The 21,583-nt window shown below is 37.4% G+C and overlaps 1 protein-coding gene across 2 annotated transcripts in view; it reads left to right on the top strand.

The window, feature by feature from the left end:
- Positions 1 to 21,583, top strand: part of OLFM3 (olfactomedin 3) — a 173,271-nt gene that overhangs the window by 114,137 nt on the left and 37,551 nt on the right. The window contains exon 1 of one of the 2 annotated variants that reach the window (XM_010950458.3): positions 12,003 to 12,411. The exons of the other annotated variant lie outside the window; for it this stretch is intronic. Within the exon in view, the coding sequence (XP_010948760.1) occupies positions 12,283 to 12,411 (129 nt within the window). The 5' untranslated portion in view covers positions 12,003 to 12,282. Of the gene's footprint in view, positions 1 to 12,002; positions 12,412 to 21,583 lie in introns of those variants that run through there. 2 annotated transcript variants of the gene reach the window in all.

Below are 21,583 nucleotides of genomic sequence, written 5' to 3'. Positions count from 1 at the left end.
CCCAGTATCAGAGCACATGGGTCGTTAACTTTCTAGTCAACCCTGAGTTCACGTTACTCACGTTCACTCCTGCCACTGTGAAGCTGTGTAAGGCAGCAACAGCCATCAAAACCCAGGAATATTTACTAACTGTGGCCACATATTTAACAGTGGATGCCCAACAGTGGGCATGGTTGAACCATTGATTTTTAGATGGGGCAATTATCTCATGCTATTCAATGCAAATATAATGGAAGTTAATCAAAATCATGCAAAAGACACATGATTTCATGCAGTTGATGCAAGTGCTATGAGAACTGCTCTGCTCAAATACAAAGGGACTATTGAAGGGCAGCTGGCAAATGTATACCCTTCAACAACTGAAGGGAGAAATTACGGACGGGTTCTTCAAAAAACAATGATTTGAATGTCACAGGAACATTCAAAAGAAGCCCTGAAAAAATTAGGGAACTCCTTGAAGAGTTTTGCAAAACAAATCTATTTATGACTATGCTGTGCAACCAAATGATTTAACTTTTTTAAAAAAATAGGCACACACACACGTACAAATTAAGACCTCATCTATTCTTTACTCATGCTCAGTTAACATATTCCCACAATTTTAAGATAATTTATTTTACTCCATGTTCTCTTTATTTTTTTCAAGATAAAATTTTAACTATAACTTTACTTACAAGAAATTTTAGGACCCACTTTATGTGTATTAAGTTTAAATGTCTGCTTTCTGCTAACAGCTGTCTCTGAATGGTGGGAACTCCTGAACCCCTTTTTTGGTGAGACACATGTGGTTTGGGAATCCTCCCTCTCCCTTCCCTTAAAAAGCTTGACTTCTTTCTTTCCTTGGTTGTACCTCCTTCATCACACAGGATCTATGTCCACACACATCGGCCCTTCACTTAGTTCTACCCTCTCTGAGTCGGCTCACAAGGCCCCTTCTGCTCGAAGTGTGGTCTGATGATCCCCTGGGAACCTGTTGAAAATGCAGTATCTCAGGCCTTGCCCTCAACATTTGAAATAAAATTTACCTTTTAACAAGACCCCCCAGGGAGTCTCAAGGTAACATGCACCTTAATGTTTAGCACTGTTCTAGATGATTCCCCAGCACTTTTCCTGCAGTACTGTATTTTGTGAAATCTAGAGGTCATTCTTGTCTTCCTTATCTCTTGCCTCCACATCTAGTAATTCACAAAATTCTATGCAAAGTGCCGAGTCCATGTGTAATACTCCCTCTGTATACCTCCTAATTCTTAGCAGAGCCCCAAAATAGCCCCCTAGCTACCCTCCTAGCCATCATTCTCCTTACCACTCTCTCCAATATTTATTATATTTTTTTTCTGAGTGATCTTCCTCTAAACAGCAAACAAGTCTGGCACCAGTCCCCTTTTTGCAACTCTTGAAAGACTAGTTGTAGTAAGATCTAACCTCCTTGGAAAGCCACAAGCACCTGCTGCTTCCTGCTACCTCTCCAACCCTATCTCCTCCCTCCTCCCACCGTACCATGCACTCTTCTCCGGCACCAGCCCAAGCTACTTAGAGCTCCCTGAACAACATGTGATCTCTAACACCTCAGTGGTCCATTTTCACATGCTGTTCCTGGGGTAGAATGGCCTTTCCTTCCTGATCTACTCAGGAAATTCTACGGAATCCATCTAAGCCACAGTCTCCTGAAGCCTTTTCTATCCCACCAGCACAGAACACTAACCTGTTTACATCCCACTTCATTTTGTACAAATCATACAGCACATTATATTGAAATTATCTTATACATGTATTTCTTTCTTATTTCTAAGATACTGAATGAGTATATTATGTTAGTCTTTAACCTCTAGCATTTAGTGTCTAGCATAAAGAGGATGATCAATAAATCCTTGCTGAATGCATAAGTGATTCACCATGAAACAAATCTTGCTGCTCAAATAATTCTAAGTGCCATTTTATAGAAAACTACTGACTAACTTATACAAGTATTTTGATAGATATTAATAAATACATATTGACAGAAAAACATATTAAAAAGGACACTTTTTTATCATAGGCATGTTTCTGAACCACTCTTATAAGAAAACCTATTAATGAGGTTCACATGAATGATGCATCACCATTACTGAACAGCAGTTATGAGCAGTCTCCAGTTTTAAGTTCAGTAACTTCTTGAAAACCTTATGGACTGCAGTAAGACAGAAATTATAGCCTAAGCGGGCATGTCTGAAGGCTTAGAAAAGGTTAACTTTTGTTTATTTTGTTTTGTTTTAAACAGCGTCGAAGAAGCAGAAAGATAAAACATAATACTTCCAACTCTGAAGTGTAAAATATCAGAATTTATGTGCTTCACTTGCAGCCGTATAGCCAGGCAACAGTTAAAAACAGAGACCACATCAGAATCGCCTGGGGAACCCCTGCATCTTCAGTGCAGGACGCGCATGTGAAAGTGAAAGAGAACAAGAGAGAAGGAAGGACAATGAAGGGAGAGAGAGGAGGGAGAGAAGAAAAGGAGGGTGGGAGAAAAAGGAAATAAGGGAGAGAGAGAAAGGAGAAGGGAAAGGAGGGGGGAAGGAGAGAGAGGGAGGAAGGGAGAGGGAGCATGCCCTGCAGAGACAAATCCACTTTCAGTCACGGCAAACGTCTCAGCGCTCCTGGTGCTGTCCTGTGTCTGCACACCTTTCCACAGACACCTGACAAGAAGCCTCTAAACTAGAATTAAAATTTTAACCATATGCTTTATGGCTCAGGTTATGTGTAAATATTACAATTCAAACTACTCCTTGCTGATGTGTGCATGTAATTTTGAATACTATTTTCTCGATAACATAAGGTTCTTCAAGAGCTTTGGTAATACTATTTGCCCCTCTTCCTTCTCAAGGAAAATCCTGTTTTCATAATAATATTTTCTTCACAATCTCTTTACACTTAGTAGTCTTATAATACTACAGTTTAGGTAAATATCATGATTTTATTTCATTAATTGGAAGAGAGGTAAAAATGTAGTTACTAGGAAAAATGATGCACCTTGACCAAGGAAGGGATGAAGTATATAATTCTCTACTATTTGAAGCACAGAACCAAGTTCCTTATGACTTAAATCTCATTTTATTTTAGGGCCCACAATAAATTACACTGTCCATTTCCCTCAGTTAAAAATTAAGAAAATTAGGAGCTAAACTTTCAAAACTTGCTCAAGCTCTACCTTTTTCCAGTGAAGTTTTTCCTGACCATTTCACCACATGGTGTACCCATCTCCTTTTCTTTTATTTCCCCACTGTATCTCTATACTTGTAAGATTGGAACTATTCAGCTCACATGTACATATCTGTTTATATATTCTGTTATGCTCCCAGATCGACAAATGACCCCAAAGATGAAGCTGTATCATATTAATCTTGCATTTTAGGACAGTCCAGTCCCTGGGCCAAAGAATGTACTTAATAAATGTTTAATAAATGCCTTTAAAAGCCAATGAGAGGATAATAACAAGTAACTTTTGCTTACTTTTATAACAGACTGTAATACATATTTAAAATGGACTATGTGGAAAGAACAAAACATATTAAGCAGGAAAAAGCATACATTTAATTTCAACAACAAAAGACGTTTGTCAACACAGTGCTCCTTTACTTACTCATTGTCAAGTTCATACTTCTGTATGTCACTGGACTGCTTTTACTTGAGTGTTCACAAAGGGAACTATTTCTAAGTCAAGTTACTTATGTCCTCCTAAAGCTGCTTTTATAAGGTCAACAGTTCTTAATAGCACTGAAACAAAAAAGGACAAGGGAATGAGGCAATGAATTTGTACAGCTTCATCTATGTGGCGGTTATTTTAATGACCTGGCCTTAACTGTTTTTCTGACCTCCTCTTATAAAACTGCATAACTCTCACGACACTTTCAATGACAAAGCACGCCTGACTTGTTTCCAGCCCAGATCTCTAGACATTTATGTTTAACTATGTTTGCCGGAGCTTTCAAATCACAAAACAACCTTGACTACACATACTGATGAGGAGACAATACTGACAAATAATATAGCTAGTGCTACTACATACAAATTAACTGTGCATAGTTCCACAATGTTTGTGAATTTGTTAAAAAAAGCAAGCTACAAATGTAATCTTTCATACTTTGATGTGTGGGGTTATTTACTACCACAAGATTTTTGGTTCCTGCTAAACATGCATTTCAAATTCAAGAGGGAGATAAGCTATATGAAACAATGTACAACAACCTTTCAGAAAATTGCACATTTGAAGATCCAATTTTATTCTTTCATGCTACCACTGAAACAGTCTTCTTTCTGATCACCAGGCAATTTTCCAACCTCTCTGAGATTTCTCTTCCTAAACAATTTCTTCCCGAAAAGGTTTCCGCAATAATTTAACAGTTCAGTCTGCCCTGGTGAGTTGGATGAATTAGAAAAATCTGAAAATAGATTCCAAAGAAAACGAAGCAGCAACTGAACACTTACCTGAGAGTCAGTGACTCCCTGATGAGAGCTCTGCTCTGTCACAGTCAAAGATGAACACAATAAATGAAGACGTTACTTTTAATTTCTGTGCTTAGCTTTAAGCATTTATTTACTGAAAGTATGCAATGGCTAAACTGCCATGCTTCCCCTAAATAATACCAATTATTTAAAAAAACTAAAATTTGAAATAAATAGTTCCTATGATACTGTTATTGCGTCTGTGTGTGTGCATATACGTGTGTACATAATATTAGGAACATACTTAGAATGTGACGTTAGGGTTCAAACACGGAACTTGCCATTTATTAGCCGTGTGACTTCAGCTAGCTTACTTAACCTCTCAGTGCCTCAGTTCCTCATCTATAAACTGGTTATTGTAATAATACCGACCTCACAGGGTTTGTGTGAGAATTAAAGGAATTCATACAAATAAAGTTCTAAGAATGGTGCCAGAAAGACAGGCTGAAACAGGCAGCTCCTCAAGACTGGCCTGTGGGATGAGTATTGCTTTAGACCCTTTCCGGGATACTGTTATCGGCCAATCACTATCAACCAACCATACTAGAACCAACAATATTTTACACTTTCAAAACTCTTAAAGCTAAACTTTTATATTGATAATTCACAGACAGTTTGATGATCTTTGCTTCCTTATCACGAACAATTTCAGTCTCTACTCTCTATTCCATAAAGTGGGGAAAAGATACACAAACATCTTAGGCACTGGACTAATGATGACTAACAATGACTGAGAACTCCTTACTTGCCAAGTCCATTGATAAGTGCTTTATACGTAGATGTTTATCTCATCCTCAGAAATTCCTAATGAATCAGGTTCTCTCGTTATCCCCAATCTGCATACAGGGAAATCGAGGATCCGGGAGGTCACACAGCTAACAGTCGAGTGGTGTCAGAGCAGAGAGGGAGGAGGGGCCTGTGGAGACTTCAGGATAGAAACCAAGCTCGTAAGTACGGTACTCAGAAGGGACTATGTAGGAAAGTCAGTTTAATCTCTTTATTTCCTGGTTAAACAACCCAGAGCAAGGCAATGACTAAGATGATACAAAACAAGTTTTTTGCAGTACAGTCTGAGGCTGTCTCTGTCACACTACTTTGCATCCTCCTTTTCTCTAGCCTAATCCTGGAGTTACATTTTCTCACTTCTTCAATTTTGAGTAGAAAGTCAGAGGAAAAAAAAAAAAAAACATGTTTGCCCTGAATATATTCCTCCCCCACACATCCATTTTTTCTCTTTTGAAGTAGCAACAACAGCTGCCAACAGAGGATCCCCCAGGCTTACAGAGCATCAGTCAGCTTCACAGATGAAGGCAAAGATGAGAAGACAGAAATCTCTCCTTTAGAGAATTTTGCTAACGTTTTTCACTCTAAATTCATTCTTTCATTAGTGAATACTTTTAAGACAACCCTGAAACCTCAAGGCAAGAATGGTAAAGCACTAAATTCTAGAAGCTACAAGTGGTCCCTAACTGATTGCCAAGGGCCAAATGAAGGGGACTGGAGTGAATGGACACTCAGATCTCCATCTTCTCCAATTCATTTTATTTAAACTCATCCTTTCCATAGCCTACAGTCTCTTCTGTCTTCCCTATGTTATTAGAGACAAATTTCATTAGCCAAAGGCAAGAGTAAGAGAAGACTGCTTTCATATTTTTGTAGAGTTCCAGTGACTTGAGGCTTATCAAGAGAAGTCAGAACAAGAGATAGATACAGTACTTCTTCGCTTAGACCAAAAGTGCTTGCATTCTAAATCTCAAATTTGGAAAAAAAAAAAAAAAGCATTCTTAACTTTATGTTTATACTATCCTTTTACTCATGCATTCATCATGCACACATAGAAAGACAAATGCAAAAACGCAGTAACATTACACAGGCTCATTTTGCAAAAAAAGTGGGGGGGGCACTACTTTAATTTTTGTGCTGAAAACAGTCTCCTTTTTAAAATGAGGGAAGTTCAGGAATAAAACAGTAATATATTCATGTATTCATTCGTCTAATAAATATTTACTGAGAACCTGCTATGTAGCAGGCATTCTTACAGGCATTGAGAATATCCCAGCAAACAAAACAGGGAACATTCCTGCCTTCATGGAGCTTGTGGAGAAAACAAATAATAAACAAGACAAATAATTAAAATATATAGGATCCTAACTGGTGGTAAGCTTCTAAGGAGAAAAAAAGTAAAGCAGCAAAAGACAGCATGAAATAATCAGATGAATAGAGAAGAAATCTGAGATAGTGTAGTCAGCAAAGACCTTATGAAAAAGTGATCTTTAAATTAAAAAGAAAGTGAGAAGACATTTGAGAGACTGGAATTCCACCAGAGAAGAGCAAATCCAAAGGCCCTGAGTTGGAAGAGTATCTTGCCTCTCTGAGGTACCAGAATTACTCCAGTGACATGAACAAAGAAATGAGATCAGAGAAATAAGAGGAAGCTAGATGATGTAGAACCTTAAGGTTCATGCTAAATATTTTTACTTTTACTATGAGTGAGATGGGAATCTATTAAAAGAGTTTTAAGCAGAGGAATAGCATAATCTGACTTATAATTTAACAGAATTGCTCTGGTAAGGGGGTTAAAAAAGGACTGACTTGGTACAAGATCAATAACGGTGGCTCTTGTAATAAAAGATGACTTGGAGCAGCATGGCAGAAGCGAGGGCGGTGTAAAATGGTTGAATGCTGGGTATATTTTGAAAGTAGAGATGAGAACACCTGCTGATAAAACTGACAAGATACGTGGAAAAGAAAAAGTTAAGGCTGAAATCTAACCTTTTGGCCTGACCAACTGAACCATGGAATTGAAATGAGGACGACTATAGAAATGGTTGCATATATATAGTTTTCTGGTTTTATTTCTTTCGTTTCGTTTGCTGGAGATGTGGAAGGCATATCAGGAGCTCATTTTTTAACATGTTCAATTTAAGATGTCTATTAACCATCTAAGTGGAGATGTCAACTAGATAATTGGATGTACAGGTTTGAATTGACAGGAGAGGTGTGTGAGGAAGAAATGAATTTAGGAGTCATTAGCATATAGATGAGGAAGAATCAACAAAAGAGACTGAGAAAGACAGGTCTGAAAGTAAAAGGAAAACTAGGTGAATGTGGCATCCTTGAAGCCAAGTGAAGAAATTATTTCAGGGGGTAGAAAGCAAAAGTCTGATAAATGCTGTCCATAGGCCAAGAAAGTTGAGGACTGATAACTGACGGCTAGATTTTGCAATGTGGGATCCTTTGTGGCCTTGATAAAAGTGGTATCAGTGGAGTGGAGAAGTGTGAACAAAAATTTGATTACGAAGAAAGAAACTAAAGATGGTGAGTACAGACAACTCTCAAGAATGTATGCTACAAAGGGATAGTGAGAAATAGGCAAAATAAATGGAAAGATATTAGGATTATGGAAGTACTGTTTACTAGTTTATATTTAAAATAAGAGATATAAGGTGGTGTTTGTATCCTGTTATGAATGATTCATTAAAGTGAGAAGAGTTACTGATGTCAGAAAGAGACGATTGAGAGAATTGTCTTTGAGCAGATGCAATGAGTGTGTTCTAGGGCAGTCTACTCAAAGGGTAGTCTAAGAATGGCAGAACAACCATCAGCTGGGAGACTGTCAGAAATGCAAATTATGTGGCCCTATGCTAGAGCCAATAAGCCACACTCTCAAGGTGGGACCTAAGACTCTGGGACCCTGGTAATTCCTATCCATGACAGTCTGAAAGATATTGATCTAGTGCACAGGGGAGGAATCAACCTTATCTAGGAACATGAACAATTTACCTGTGAAATGGGAGAAAAAGTAAAGTCATCTGGGCACAGGTGAGATGGACAGGTAGGTATGGTAGTGGAATCATATGGAAGCTCTCTTGCAATTGCTTTGACTTTTCAGTGAGAAAGGAAGCAAGAACATCAGTCCCTTTTCTCTATTTTAAGTTGGACTACTAGCTCCACAGTCCCAGAATGACTTTATGTCACTGGAAAAAGCTATATTATTCTCTTCATCCACTGTGACCGAGTAGGAAGTCAACATAAACTTTAAGCCTCTTTCTCTACTTTATGCCAATCTTCTATTTCTGCTACTTGCTTGAGTCTATTTTTTCTAGAGATCGCTTTGGTTTAACCTTTCTGTCAAGCTGGGTTCCCCAGAAACCAATACACACACCTACCATACAAATAGCCCCCAAACTAGGAATTGTACTGAGCATTAAAGGAATGTTAAATTTTTGTGCTCCAAATCAAAGAAAAATAAAAGTCCAATGACATAACGTGCCAAGCCAATACTACATAAAATTATCTAAAGTCTTTCTTGATCATTATTTATTTCCTTATTATTTATTATATAGGCTTATCATGAAATACTCTGGATAATAAAAAGATAGGCTACCATAAAAAAAAAACCTAATGAGTAAATATATTAATCAATACCTTTCAGCATTCCATGAGAAATAATACTCTGTTGTAGGTTTTATAGTTATTGATCCACACTGAGATTCTGAAAAGAAAATAAGTATGTAGTCAGGTCACATATTCTGTAAGATTACTAGATCTAGTAATATTTTCACTATTTACTAGAAATAGAAGTTGTTTGTTATTTTTAAAGAAAAATGTATAGGAAATTATGCATAAGTAATTAAGCCTAGAGATTATCTTGAATTAAAGTCTAAATGAAATCACTGATAGTTTTAAGACTGCGCATTCCAAAATTAACCATTTTTTGTGATGTAAGACATATTCTTTTCACTAAGCCATTAAGTTTGTGTGGTCTAGTGAAATTAACTCTTTTCTGAATGCCATATTTGGGTACAGTATCATCCAGGAACTCTCTCTACCACATGCAACTCACACCCAGTATGTAACAATGAAATCTATCTTCTCTCTAAAGGCATACTTGAATTACTTATTTTGATGAACAATATTTACTGTCCAAATTTCCAAACCCGAAAATTCCCCCAAGTAACTCTCTCTCCCACACTTCTGTTCAATCACTCACATCTGTTCAATCACCAAGTGCTATCAATTTTACCCCAATTCTTTACAAATCCATTCTTTTGAACTTCACTGACAGTTTCTTATTCTAGGATCTCATCATTTCTTGCGTAAACTATAAGAATGTGTGCTCTTAAGCGACCTTTCTCTGATATGCTTTGCTGTTCCTACAACCCCCATCTGTATATCCAGCATCATAAAAATGCCAAAGTAACAATTTGAGAGAAAAAAGCTAATGAATTCACAGCCTTGCTTAAAATTCTTGAATTACATACAAGATAATGTGCAAACGTCTTTGGCTGACCTTGAAGCCTTGGTACTTGTTCACTGCTAGTATTTCCAGCTCCACACCTTGCTACTGACTCCACCACCATTCACACTATGCTAGTGGAACTTCTGTAACTACTTAATCTCTTGTCCTGAACAGGGTTGCTACATCTACATAAAATAATCATGTCCCACAACTGCAAACTAGAACTCAACTTATAAAATGGATATTATAATCAACTCACTAGATTATGAGAACAATGCAAACTATTTAGCCTTTCACAAATCATAGTTATTTTTATTTCCCACAACTAATAATCATTACAATTTGAGCTCTTCTATTTCAATGTGTGCCATTTAAACCTGGTTTTTTTTTTTTGGAAAGAACATATTTTATAGCTTTTATGTTTCTCCTAAACATTCTTGAATCATAAACTTTCTCTATTGTTCTCTTTCAGTTCTTTAGTGTAGGTATCTGCATCTCTGAGAAATTGCAAGAAGGCTTCCATTTATGTTGTATTTTTTTCGTTTCATCCTTTCTTTTTAATTTGCAAATAAGGGCACTGGTTTCCCCTGACATTAATCCTATATTCTTCTAAAGATTCTATTGTTTTGTTGACTGATAGTTCATTAATAAGTATAATTACCATCTGCCATGTTGCATCTTAAATTATCCAGTAATTGCGTGTGTATTAGCTTTCAAATTTGGAAATTAAGCTCTTAAAAAGACACTCTTCTCCTTCATTAAAATCAGGTAGTGTTCCAAGTGATTTTTCAAACAACTAAATTTGTAAATTCACTTTACTTTTTGTTATTGCCATATTACAATACTAATGTAAAATTTCACAGTCCTTTCCATGAATGCTCTGAATACTAAGTTTAATTAACTATTGAGCTTTCATCTTAAGTTTCTCATAAGATATGATTTTTGAAAAAGACAAATTTGGTTTTCTGAGCACTATAATTAAAAAATAACAATCAGCTGAAATCATCTGGATGCATTCTGAAGGGGAAAAAAAAATTCTGGATTTCAAGGTAATATATGCACGGGAGATTTGAGGAGTCTCAGTATTTATCCAGTTTAAAGTGGTATTTGAGAATAAAGAGCACACATACCTCTATAAATATGTATCTCTTTCAACTTTATTAAAGATACTCTCTTTATCTGTCCTGCCAAAACTGTTTAAGAGAAATATGTACCTTTGGCTGAAAATTCCAGATACAAACAATTCCAGAATTCTCCTAAGGAATCAAAGCAATATTTTTCCTTTCTATAACAGATTCCTTTTCATTTAATTTTCATTCAGCCATAATTCCCTTCGTATCTTCTTTCTGTATTTTTATTTTAAACCACATATATCATACAAGACAATGGCCTGTGATTTATTCCATTCGGGGCCTGAGACTTGGATGTGGGCAATTTTGTAGTATTTGTAAAAAGAAAATAATAAAATTACCCATAAGCCCCAAATTCAATATACACATTTGCCAACGGAACTCTAATAAACAGATCAGTGAATTTTAAAGCTAGAAGGGGCTTTAGACAGTATGGAGTCTAATGATCACCTATCGTAGGAAAAACAAAACAACAAACTGAAGCCAAAGAATTTTAATTCACTGGCCAGCCACTCAACTAACTAAAAGAGAACAAGGAACTAGACCCTTGGACTCCCTGAATCCAAGTCCTGTGCTTTTTGAATAAGTCACATGTTCTTTCATGACACAGACTTCCAGTATCAGTCTATTATTCCTCACGAGATGAAAACAGAGTTAACTGCATTTGCCTTTGCCGTGTGCCTGAGCAACTGCTAACTACTCATTAGGAAAGCAAAACTGGGAACCTATGAAATTTCCTTAGCAGAAGCTTTTCTCCAAGGCTGCCTTTTCCGTCTATACACACGTAAGGTGCCTAGGGTAACGTTCTCCACAGGCAGTAGCTATTAATCTTTGACAATTTTTTTAAGAGGCAACAATGCTAATTTTAGGTTACTATTTTAAAAAAAATCTCGTACTCAACATCTAGTCATCTTAGAAATGCTTTGCAGACTTTTTCGTGTTCTGCCTAAATGCACTCTGTGCACACTCAGAAAAACCTGAACATATTAAGTTTGGTGTTTGAAATGCGCGCTTTGACAGACCTCAATTTAGGGGTGTATTTTTTTAACGAAGGATAAAGAACAGCTGATTATACTGGTAGAGATCTCAGAGGCAGTGAACTCTGGTGACGGCAGCTGACTATACTGGAGCAGGAAAAGCTTGTTTCCTCCTCCCTCCAACCTCTGCTTTAACAATTACCAGCCAAGCCCTATCAAGAATATTTTGTTGGATGATCCAGGAAAGTACCAGATAAAGGACGAAAAGAAAGAGCAGGGCACTTCCCATGAGGGAGGGGGAATGAGGTTCTGTGGGCTTTCCTGCATGATGAGAGCTGGGGAAGTTGATCTCTTTTCATGCTGTAGATGTGGCGTGCTGCAGTCACGCCTCCCGCTGCCAGCCCAGCACCGGGATCTTAATCAGTCACTATGAAAACTCATTAGCTCCACAGCAATGAGTCCTCCACTGCTGAAGCTTGGCGCTGTGCTCAGTACCATGGCAATGATCTCAAACTGGATGTCCCAAACTCTCCCATCCTTGGTAGGACTGAACACCACGAGGCTATCAACGCCAGATACCTTAGTAAGTCACTGGAGTGGGGGTTGGCCGTCTCGGGAAGTAAGTGCATTAAACCAGTGGGCTTTATTTTATAAACTGCAAAGGCTGGGATTGCAATTGATACAATATTTATGTGATAACTTTAGTCACAGATACTTCTTTATGATCACTTTAAAGTTACATCAAAGAATAAATGAAATGCCTGACAAATTGGCTATGAAAGGTAATACTAGACTCTTTAAATTCTTAAGAATGAAAAGCTTTATATTATTCTGAGGTTTTGAAAGATTCTTTATTTTAAAATGTTTTGTTTCTTATTTACTTCTTCTTTTAACATCTGTAAAACCCCATAATTTTTCCTATAGAGTATGCTATAGAGTATATTCGAGCTAATCTAGTTTTACTATAGCAGTTTCTTCCTTGGAATTCAATTCCTGTGACTGTTTGCAATGCATTCAGTCAGAGAAACCAACCTCTTTTAAGCATAAATGAATTTTAAAAACCCTCACCAATTTAAAGCCAGATCAAAAAAAAAAAAAAAAAAAAAAACCTTTAAGAGAGCTAAGAAACATGAACAATATAAAACTTGCCTGATAAGATCATCTCCCTGTATTTAACTTTTTTTATAAAGACTTCTGTCACAAGTCTAACTCCTGTAGTCTTCATTCACCTACAATTAATGGCTTTTTAACACTTCCCACATTATAACAAATTCTTTTCTCATAGTTTGAAGCGTGGTTTAGTCAAGCAATACTCTAAAATATTTCAAATAAAAATGAAGACTATTGGTTTTTCAAATAGAAATTTACAAAGTCAAATGGAAGGAATGTCCTGGTAAAACAATTTCCCTGCTATCAAATAAAAGGTACAGAAAAAATTAGTATTCGGAGCTCTTTAGCTTTTTATCTGTTTTTACCACTGGATAACTCTGGTAGATCAGAAAAAGTCAGATTCCAAAAGAAAAGCAACTCTCCATTTTCAAGGATTGTTTGCAGTTACTACTAATAATTACACTATCAATCAATGTGTAATTAACTGAGTAGAGTCAGATCAAATTAATTACATTATTTGCCAGATTCACCCAGTGCGCAGGGCATTGCAAGGCATACTTTGACCTCCTTCTACATTTTCATCTCCTTTGAGTCCCTTAAGGTACCTCAGCACCTCTGTTACTGAGATTCCCCTCCTTCCCTGCATGATGTATGTGGCAGGAGGGATGTAAAAGAGATTTGTAGTTACGAAGAAAGCATGATATGGCATCAACAATTAAAAACAAAGAAAATTATATTAGTTAATATTTACTGAGCCAAATTGCTTCAATGTTCATGTACTTGGTGGTTTGTAACAGCTTAGTTGAATTAACTCTTTCAGGAAATGAATCTAAACTAAGAAATTCACAAATAAGTTATATTTCAAACTTAGTAATTGGGCTTTGATATTTGTATTTTTTGTGTGAATAGATATTAGTTTGGTTATTTCCTATTTGTTACTGAAGGAGGAGAATCAGCTTTTCAAAATCATGCATGATTCTTCTAGCCCTCTTGTGAGTTTAAAGTAAATTCATTTTCTTTACTTTGTGATAGGTAATCTGTTGGTTGAAATATATGAAGTATTGATATGGTTTATGATTGTTCTAACACAACTGAATCTCCCTTTGGGTGACAAAAAATAAACAGAATCCAGAAAAGTTTGTACTACGGTATTCAGTGGAATGGAGAAATCAGGTTGCAAAAGATTTATTTGTGTGTGTGTGTGTGAGAGCATGTTTTACAGAAGTGGCATACTGTACACAAGTAATCTCCCTACTTTAACTATTCAGATAATTGTTCATATTTTAGGATTCTCATTGTGAAAAATGAAATGAAGCTGTATTTCCTAGATTAAGATAATAAAATCTTAATGCTGGAAAGGATCTTAGAAACTATCCAGGCCAGTTATTTTTACACTATTTTCGGCAGCAGTGCCTTTTTTTTTTTTTAAATTAAATCTTATGTAATACACGCTGAATAAATATTTGCTGAATGAAATCTGAAGTGAAAATCCAATATGTAAAACAGGTCATGGGTGAGCTAATAAATGATGGGGGAAAAGCATCTCCTGGGCCTCTACCATCTGTTCCCTCCCCACACAGTCAACCCCTTCTAGTCAAAATACCTCCACAGAAATCTTAGAACTCTCAAGAGTTTAGTTGGAAACATGACTGATCTAATCCAACCTCCTCAGTCTGCAAGTGGGAAGACTGACTCAAAATATCTGAGTGACTAAAGAGAGAGATTTCCCCCAGCTGGTCAATGGCAGAGCCGAGGGTGGAAGGACTGACTGCAGTCCCGACAGGAAAGTCGTCCCACCAAACTGCTCGTCCTTGCCCTTCCTGGTCTTTGGTGCCACGCTGGGTTTTCTCTGCCCTGCTCAGGGGGTTTCCCATGACCCCGGACCTCACTGTCCTTAGTCGGCAGGGTTAACAGCTCCCTTCCCAGCAGGTGTAACTACGCTATCCAGACTTTCCCAGTTTTCTCTCCCTATGTTCTCACTCTAGACAGTATGAATGGTATAAGCCTGCAACTGTGTATACATCTCAAAAATAAAAATGAATGAATGAACAGAAACAGACTTACAGACATAGAAAACAAACTTATGGTTACCAGGTGGGGAAGGGGGTAGGAAAGGATAAATTAGGAGTTTGAGATTTGCAGATACTAACTAATATATATAAAATAAACAAGTTCATACCGTATAGCACAGGGAACTATATTCAATATCATGTAGTAACTTATAGTGAAAAAGAGTATGAAAACAAATATATGTATGTTCATGTATGAGTGAAGAATTATGCTGTACACCAGAAATTGACATAACATTGTAAACTGACTATACTTCAATAAATATGTATATATATAAATGAATGAATAAATAAACAAATAGTGTAGGTCTTAAAATTTGTATTTGAGTGTTTGTGGGATGTGAAAATAGTGAAAAATGCAGATTTACACAAATATAAATGCAGTCTTTCTTTAGAATGGTAGTTTCAAATGGTCTGGGAAAAACGTAAGAAAAATAGGGTTTTAATCATTAAAGGCAATTAAACCTGTTTATGGCAAGTATCTCTGAAATAGGCAATGTACATGCATTTGATTGTCTCAATATTCCAGGATATATTTGTTAGTAAGTAGTTAAACATAGCTCCTTATTAGGGGAATAAGCTCCCTCTTGTTTCTCTCAGAATTTTGAAGCATTCCTTTATCCTCCTCTTTGGCCTTGCTTCCTTTCTTTGCTTTTCCTTCTAATCTACCTCTGGGCCCCTCTGGAGGAGCTGGTGTCTGTAGAGGCAAAGCCTGGGCTCTCAGAAAGCGCAGGCTCCCTCTGGCGCTTCTCTCTGATGCACAGTAACTTCCCCCTGAGGCTGAGCGTCTGGGAAATCCCCCACGCTGTGGACTCCACACCAGGAAGAATCTGGAAAAGAGCAATTAAACAAGCAGAGGACATTCAGCAGACACCAGCTGTTCTCAGTCAGCCCCACTGCTGCGTGGGAAGAGGCCTCGAAGGGACCTGGAGGCATAAGCGATTTGTTTTGCTACGTTTTCGAATGTCCAGCCAGCTTCCCCTCATAAATAACTACTTCAATCAGTTAGTCAGGTTTAAGTTCTTGAAAATGAGTACAATGCCCTCATACAAACTCAATACTCTCTAAGTTCCTTAACTCACCAGTTTTTTCAGTCCTGGATGAAGATAACTGACCTCTGTGTCTCTTCCCAAATCCTTAGGCAACGCCTGTTTTGTGAAAGAGCAACTAAACAAAGTAAGGAGATGGATGAGAGAACAGAATGGTATTCTTGAAAGTCACAGAGAATGTGACAATCACCTTTTTAGAGCAGAATTTTGACATGGTAAGAGAGTAGACTTACTCTTGTCTAAGAACAGAAGTAGGGCCAAAGGGGAAAATTACAAAGAAAGTTCAGATCCAGTCCTTCAGTTTGCCACCAATAGAAAGGGCTGCCTATGAAGCAGTGAGATTCCTACCATGCAGAGTTCAAGTGCAAACACCAGAAGAATATACAGGAGAAGCGTCACTGAGCGGAAGGACAGAGGACCAGATATGACTTCCAAATCCTCCCCAACTCTGTCAGTGTCATTTCCAGAATATGAGCAGAAGTGATCAATTAACCTAAATTTGATGGTATCTTTGGGTTTTTGTTTGTTTTTATAGTTGTTTTTCTTAGAACCTTAAGGTTGCTTTGAGTAAAGAATATACAATTCTTATTTCAGTTCCCTAAGAAATAGGAAGAAAACTGCTGTGCAGTGACATCTTTATTAACACATCCTCCAGAACACAGCTTCTTTTAGCGTGGTCTGTCAACATCTCTGTAATTCCTGCCCTCACATTTCTTCTCTCCCCACAACCTAAAACCATTAGCATGCTAAACCACATTTCATTCTCTGAGACCAAACCGATCCCCAGATAGAAAATTTGTAAGGGGTTTTCATCACTCAGTATCTCCACTCTAAATCTAGTAGGTTTTAGTACTGGACTTTTTTCCTGCTTTATTTTCCCCTGCCTTGTACACCAGTTTCAGTAGCTAGATCCTTTATTCCTTTTTGCCTCAGTCTGTACTTTCATGAAATGCCCAGAAACTCAGCATAAAACATAAGACTAGCAATGTTCAACCAGCTGATTTAGTGCTCTTCAAAGTTTTCAGAATTCTGCCCCTTTGCCTGCCCCTCTACTTGTGTCTTGCCAAGCCTTTACTGCTAACTACTCCGCTGTTAACTGATACTTGTTTCCATAGTTTAGGTAATCCCCTCCACCTGCCTGGGTGCATTTCCTCTAAAACAGTTGTTTTTTTGGCTAGTTGTGAATGGATGTAGACCATCTATCTGCATGTATCTGCAGAGGCTGAACATAAAGAACACTGCTCTGACATTTGGAGAAAACTGGCCTTAAGGCCCACATATGACATTTACTAAATGGGTGACTTGGGAAAACCTGCTTAAGTTCTTTGAGTTTTAGTTTCCTCATAAATAAAATAAGATAATGTCTGCTTCTGAGGGTAGTTGGTTCAAAAGAAGTGAGCCTAATACAAGAGAAGGGATTTTACAGAAAGAAAAACATACTGAGATACAAGATATTTTTATTCCTACCTTTACCTTAGTCCTCAGGATCTTTGTTTTCTGGTTAACAAGCCCCTGAAGTTTGGGAGACTTCTCACATAGGAGCTTTATATTTATAAAGCACAGATTTGTAATTAAATTATAAGCAAAGAACACAAACTTGAAATCCAATTGTTAAAATTATCATTTTAATTCTTCTATTTAGAGCGTTCTTAAATATTTCATGAGTTTTGTAATATTAAAAACTGCTAAATAGTTCATTTAGTTCTTCTAATTAACACAAAAGGTTCAAAGAGAACTGCATCAGTAATCACTGATTAGCAATGCTTTGGATCGTAACAAACTCTGTGCACCCTCCAGGTCCAAGTGCTCAGCTGCACAGCAGTTCAGAAAATGCTACCAGGATTATCTTCATCATATACAAAAGGGAATTTCAGATAACTGGCAGTGCAGTGTGGTAGTTAAATGTTCAGGCTCTGAAATCAGACTGTGCGAGTACAAATCTGAGCTCTGCTGATAACCCCCTGTGTGACCTTGAGCAAGTTCCTCACTGTCTCTATGTCTCAATTTTCTCACCTATAAAATGGGCAGAATAACATCACCAAGTCTGCAGAGTTGTGATACTCAAAGGCAATAATCCATGTGAACTGCCAACCTCATGGCCAGAGCCCCATGAATGTTTGCTATTACTTTACATGAGTTTTATTGACACCTAAAATAATTGCTCTTATCAGTTAAAATGAGAGGAGGTCTTTTCTCATTGGTATCAAAAAAAAAAAACACGTAAATTATTTCTTTCCACCTGAGGTTGGTTTTATCTGAATCCTTTTTTCAGTGCCAGTATGGATGCCCTAAAAGAAAGCACTAGAGATGCTCTAATCCTTTGTTTATCACTAACTCTGACACAGAAGTCTCAATCAAAACTCACGAAAGTCCCAAGCACTCATCTTTTATATTAGCTTTTTTTCTCTTTTGAGCTACCTTTTTCTTGCCAAAGAGGTAACTTGTTGTAGTTGAGATCATTCAAATTAACTCTGTAGTAGATAAGGCCATGGCTTTTTTCAGTAATTCTTACAAGAAGACAACTGAAAGCACAAATAAGACTGGAGTCTACTTTTATTCAGGAAGAATGCTAAATGAACATCAAATCCTAGTCACCTCTCTGCCTCCCTCATTCCAGACAGCAATGACACCTCGCCCTGCCATGACAAGCTCCTCACTGGTTAGCCAAACACTTGGCAAGTGAACATCAATATTAATGATGCCAGCTTTAATGCTCAGTGTTTGCACTGCTGTTAAATATATTTTAATACTGTAACTGGGTGGCCCTCACTCTTTTATATAAAAGCTAAATTTATTCTAACAACAAGCCTTAATTTTCTGACATATTTGAGATTTGTGTCCAATGTTGAGAGAAGTCTAGTTGAAACTACAGGACCTATGTCTAGATACATTAGTTCCATACTGTTACTGGGCTTAAACCTTTAATTATATCATTGAAACTACTCTGCTAAGCTGTTCCTATGTCCATTCTGTAGACCATCTCTTTGCATTTTTCTCCTTTAATACAGAAAGAATAACACAGTAATCTTCAGATCCTATCTGATTCTAATAATAGATAATTCTAAGTATATCTTTCTATTCTTTCAGGTATAAATGCTAGAAAGAAGAGGTGAGGGGAAAGGAATAATAATGAATCCATTACTCCATAAATAAAAGGCAGCACAGGCCACTTCTATGAACTATCTGAAAAAAGGAGACTAAAAGATAGGTTTGGCACCATTTGCTTTTCATTATAGATCAAGGACAAGGACATGACGTCTTTATGAGCTTCTTGAGATTGTAACTTATAGTTTCCCCACGATTGTTGTTGGAATGCCTATAAGCACCCTGTAGTGATTACCTCTAAAGCCCTTGAAAAGAAAAAGAACTGTATGTCGGCTGATGGTATGTCATGAGCCAGGGCCTGGGAGAGAATAAGCAGATTGTACCTATTCTGCTGTAAATTCAGGAGACAGAAGATCCCACAGACTATGGCAGATCTGTGGAGACAGAAATAAGCCTGGTTCAGTCCTTTTAAGAATTTGCTTCCTACCAAGCAAAACACTCCAGTCCAAAGGCAAACAGACCAGCCCAGTAACACTGGACATCATGCAAGATCGTTCTCTGCTGGCCTCCATTCACATCCTTGTTCCCAGCTCCATCTCAGCTCTGACCCTCAGCCCTTCCTTCATCGTTCCCTGGCCTAGTCCCACCAGCCTGTTTCATTAAATACCTTCATTTCTAGACAAAATTCATCTCCCTCTTCTCCTGGTCATTAAGAAATACTCTCCTATCTGCTGATTACCTGGAAACTATAGCAGGAAAGACAGAGGAATGCTAAAGAATGTTAGGTCCTAGCTGTAGGAGTAAGCCAGAGCTTAGTCAGAAGCTTAGCCAGAAGCCAGATAAATCAACTGCATTGATTTATCTGACATTCCACAGGAAAAAGAAACTCAGAAGTGAACTGGATTGTCTGTCTATGTAACATTTGTTAGGCAGATTTTTTTCAAAATCCACGTGACTGAACTTGGAAGACAATTATCTGGAAACCCAGCATCATATCGATATGGTCGCAGTGTTGGAATTAAAAGCAAGACTAGCTGTACAGTCCAGTAAGGAGGGCACTGTGGCTATTGGGCACCTGGAATGAGGCTAGTCCAAACTGAAGTGGGTCAAATGCACATTCAATTTCAAAGACAGTACAAAAAAGGAGAAAAACACAATGTAAAGTATCTCATGAATATTTTTATATTGATTACATGTTGAAATGGTAATATTTTGGATATACTGGGTTAAATAAAATATATTACTAAAGTTAATTTCGATTGTTTCTTTTTACGGTTTTAAACCTGACTACTAGAAAATTTAAAATTACATATATGGCTCTCATACTTATACTGGACAGTACTGGTCTGGCTTCATACATAGCTCTGCTACATACTAGTTGTGCATTCTTAGGCAGGTTAACTGATTTTCTCTTCCGTGAAATGGAAATAATAATAATTCCCGCTTCTTAGTGTCCTTCTTTGTACCCTTGCAAGTCAAGGGATGTGAGCTGTCCCTGGGAAGAGGGCCTGACCTTGAGCAGGCAGCATTCTTCAGCCTTGGCCATCCCTGAGAGAACTCAAGTCAAGCCACTGATACTCTCAATGGCTGGAAGAATGAAGGAGTGCCTCTCTGGGCGGTGCTTCAAGGCATCCATGACAACTTCTGACTGAATAATGGAGGATGTATGTTTAAAGCAGAGTTCTTTCTAAAAAAGAACTAGACAAAAAAAAGTGAACTACTTATTTTTGCAATTGATAGAATGTACTTGATATGGAAGATAGGAAATAGCCACTATATCTTTCAGCTGGATATAGACTAATTATTAAAACAAGACACATGAAATGACAACACTAGATAATACATAGTAAGTGCCTAGTGAAGAGTATCGACAACCCTTTAGAACGGGGAGAAACCATGAGCACTGGGTGACCTGAGGGTTTATAAAGGAGGGATTCCAAGCAGGAGAAGCACAATAACACACACAAGTATGAATCAAGGCAACACGCTTTCAGGACACATGGCCAATTTTGTTGGAAAGCAGTTTCCAACCTAGGTAGATACAGGAGGTAAAACTAGAAATACAAATAGAAGGTAGACTGCGGCAGAACAGGAACGCCACGACAAGCCAGGGGTCTAAGGGGGCAGGGTGATAAGTGCACAGAAATAATTTGGGAGGATCGATTTGACAGCCTATATCAAAATACTGTCTTTAACCCCTCTGAGACTCTATATCCTTTGCTAAACAAAGCTGATCTAATTATTTTACTCTATATTCTCATATGACACCCTTCCATCTTTATTAATAAGTGACCCTTCAATAAACGGGAAACTCTCTGAGATAAGGTTTTGCTTCAGAATATCACACATGAACAAACATCAGAAAAATATATACTACTAATTACCATTTACTGTTGAGGAAGACAAGCTAATGAATCTTACGTAGAAACACTGGTGATATGTGATTAAGTGGTTAGCAGACACTTCTAAAGTTACATCAAAA

The sequence above is a fragment of the Camelus bactrianus genome, chromosome 9 (genome assembly GCF_048773025.1).
Source record: "Camelus bactrianus isolate YW-2024 breed Bactrian camel chromosome 9, ASM4877302v1, whole genome shotgun sequence".
NCBI classification, from domain to species: Eukaryota; Metazoa; Chordata; class Mammalia; order Artiodactyla; family Camelidae; genus Camelus; species Camelus bactrianus.
Note: the sequence above shows the minus strand (reverse complement) of the source record. Positions and strands in the feature narration are given on the sequence as shown.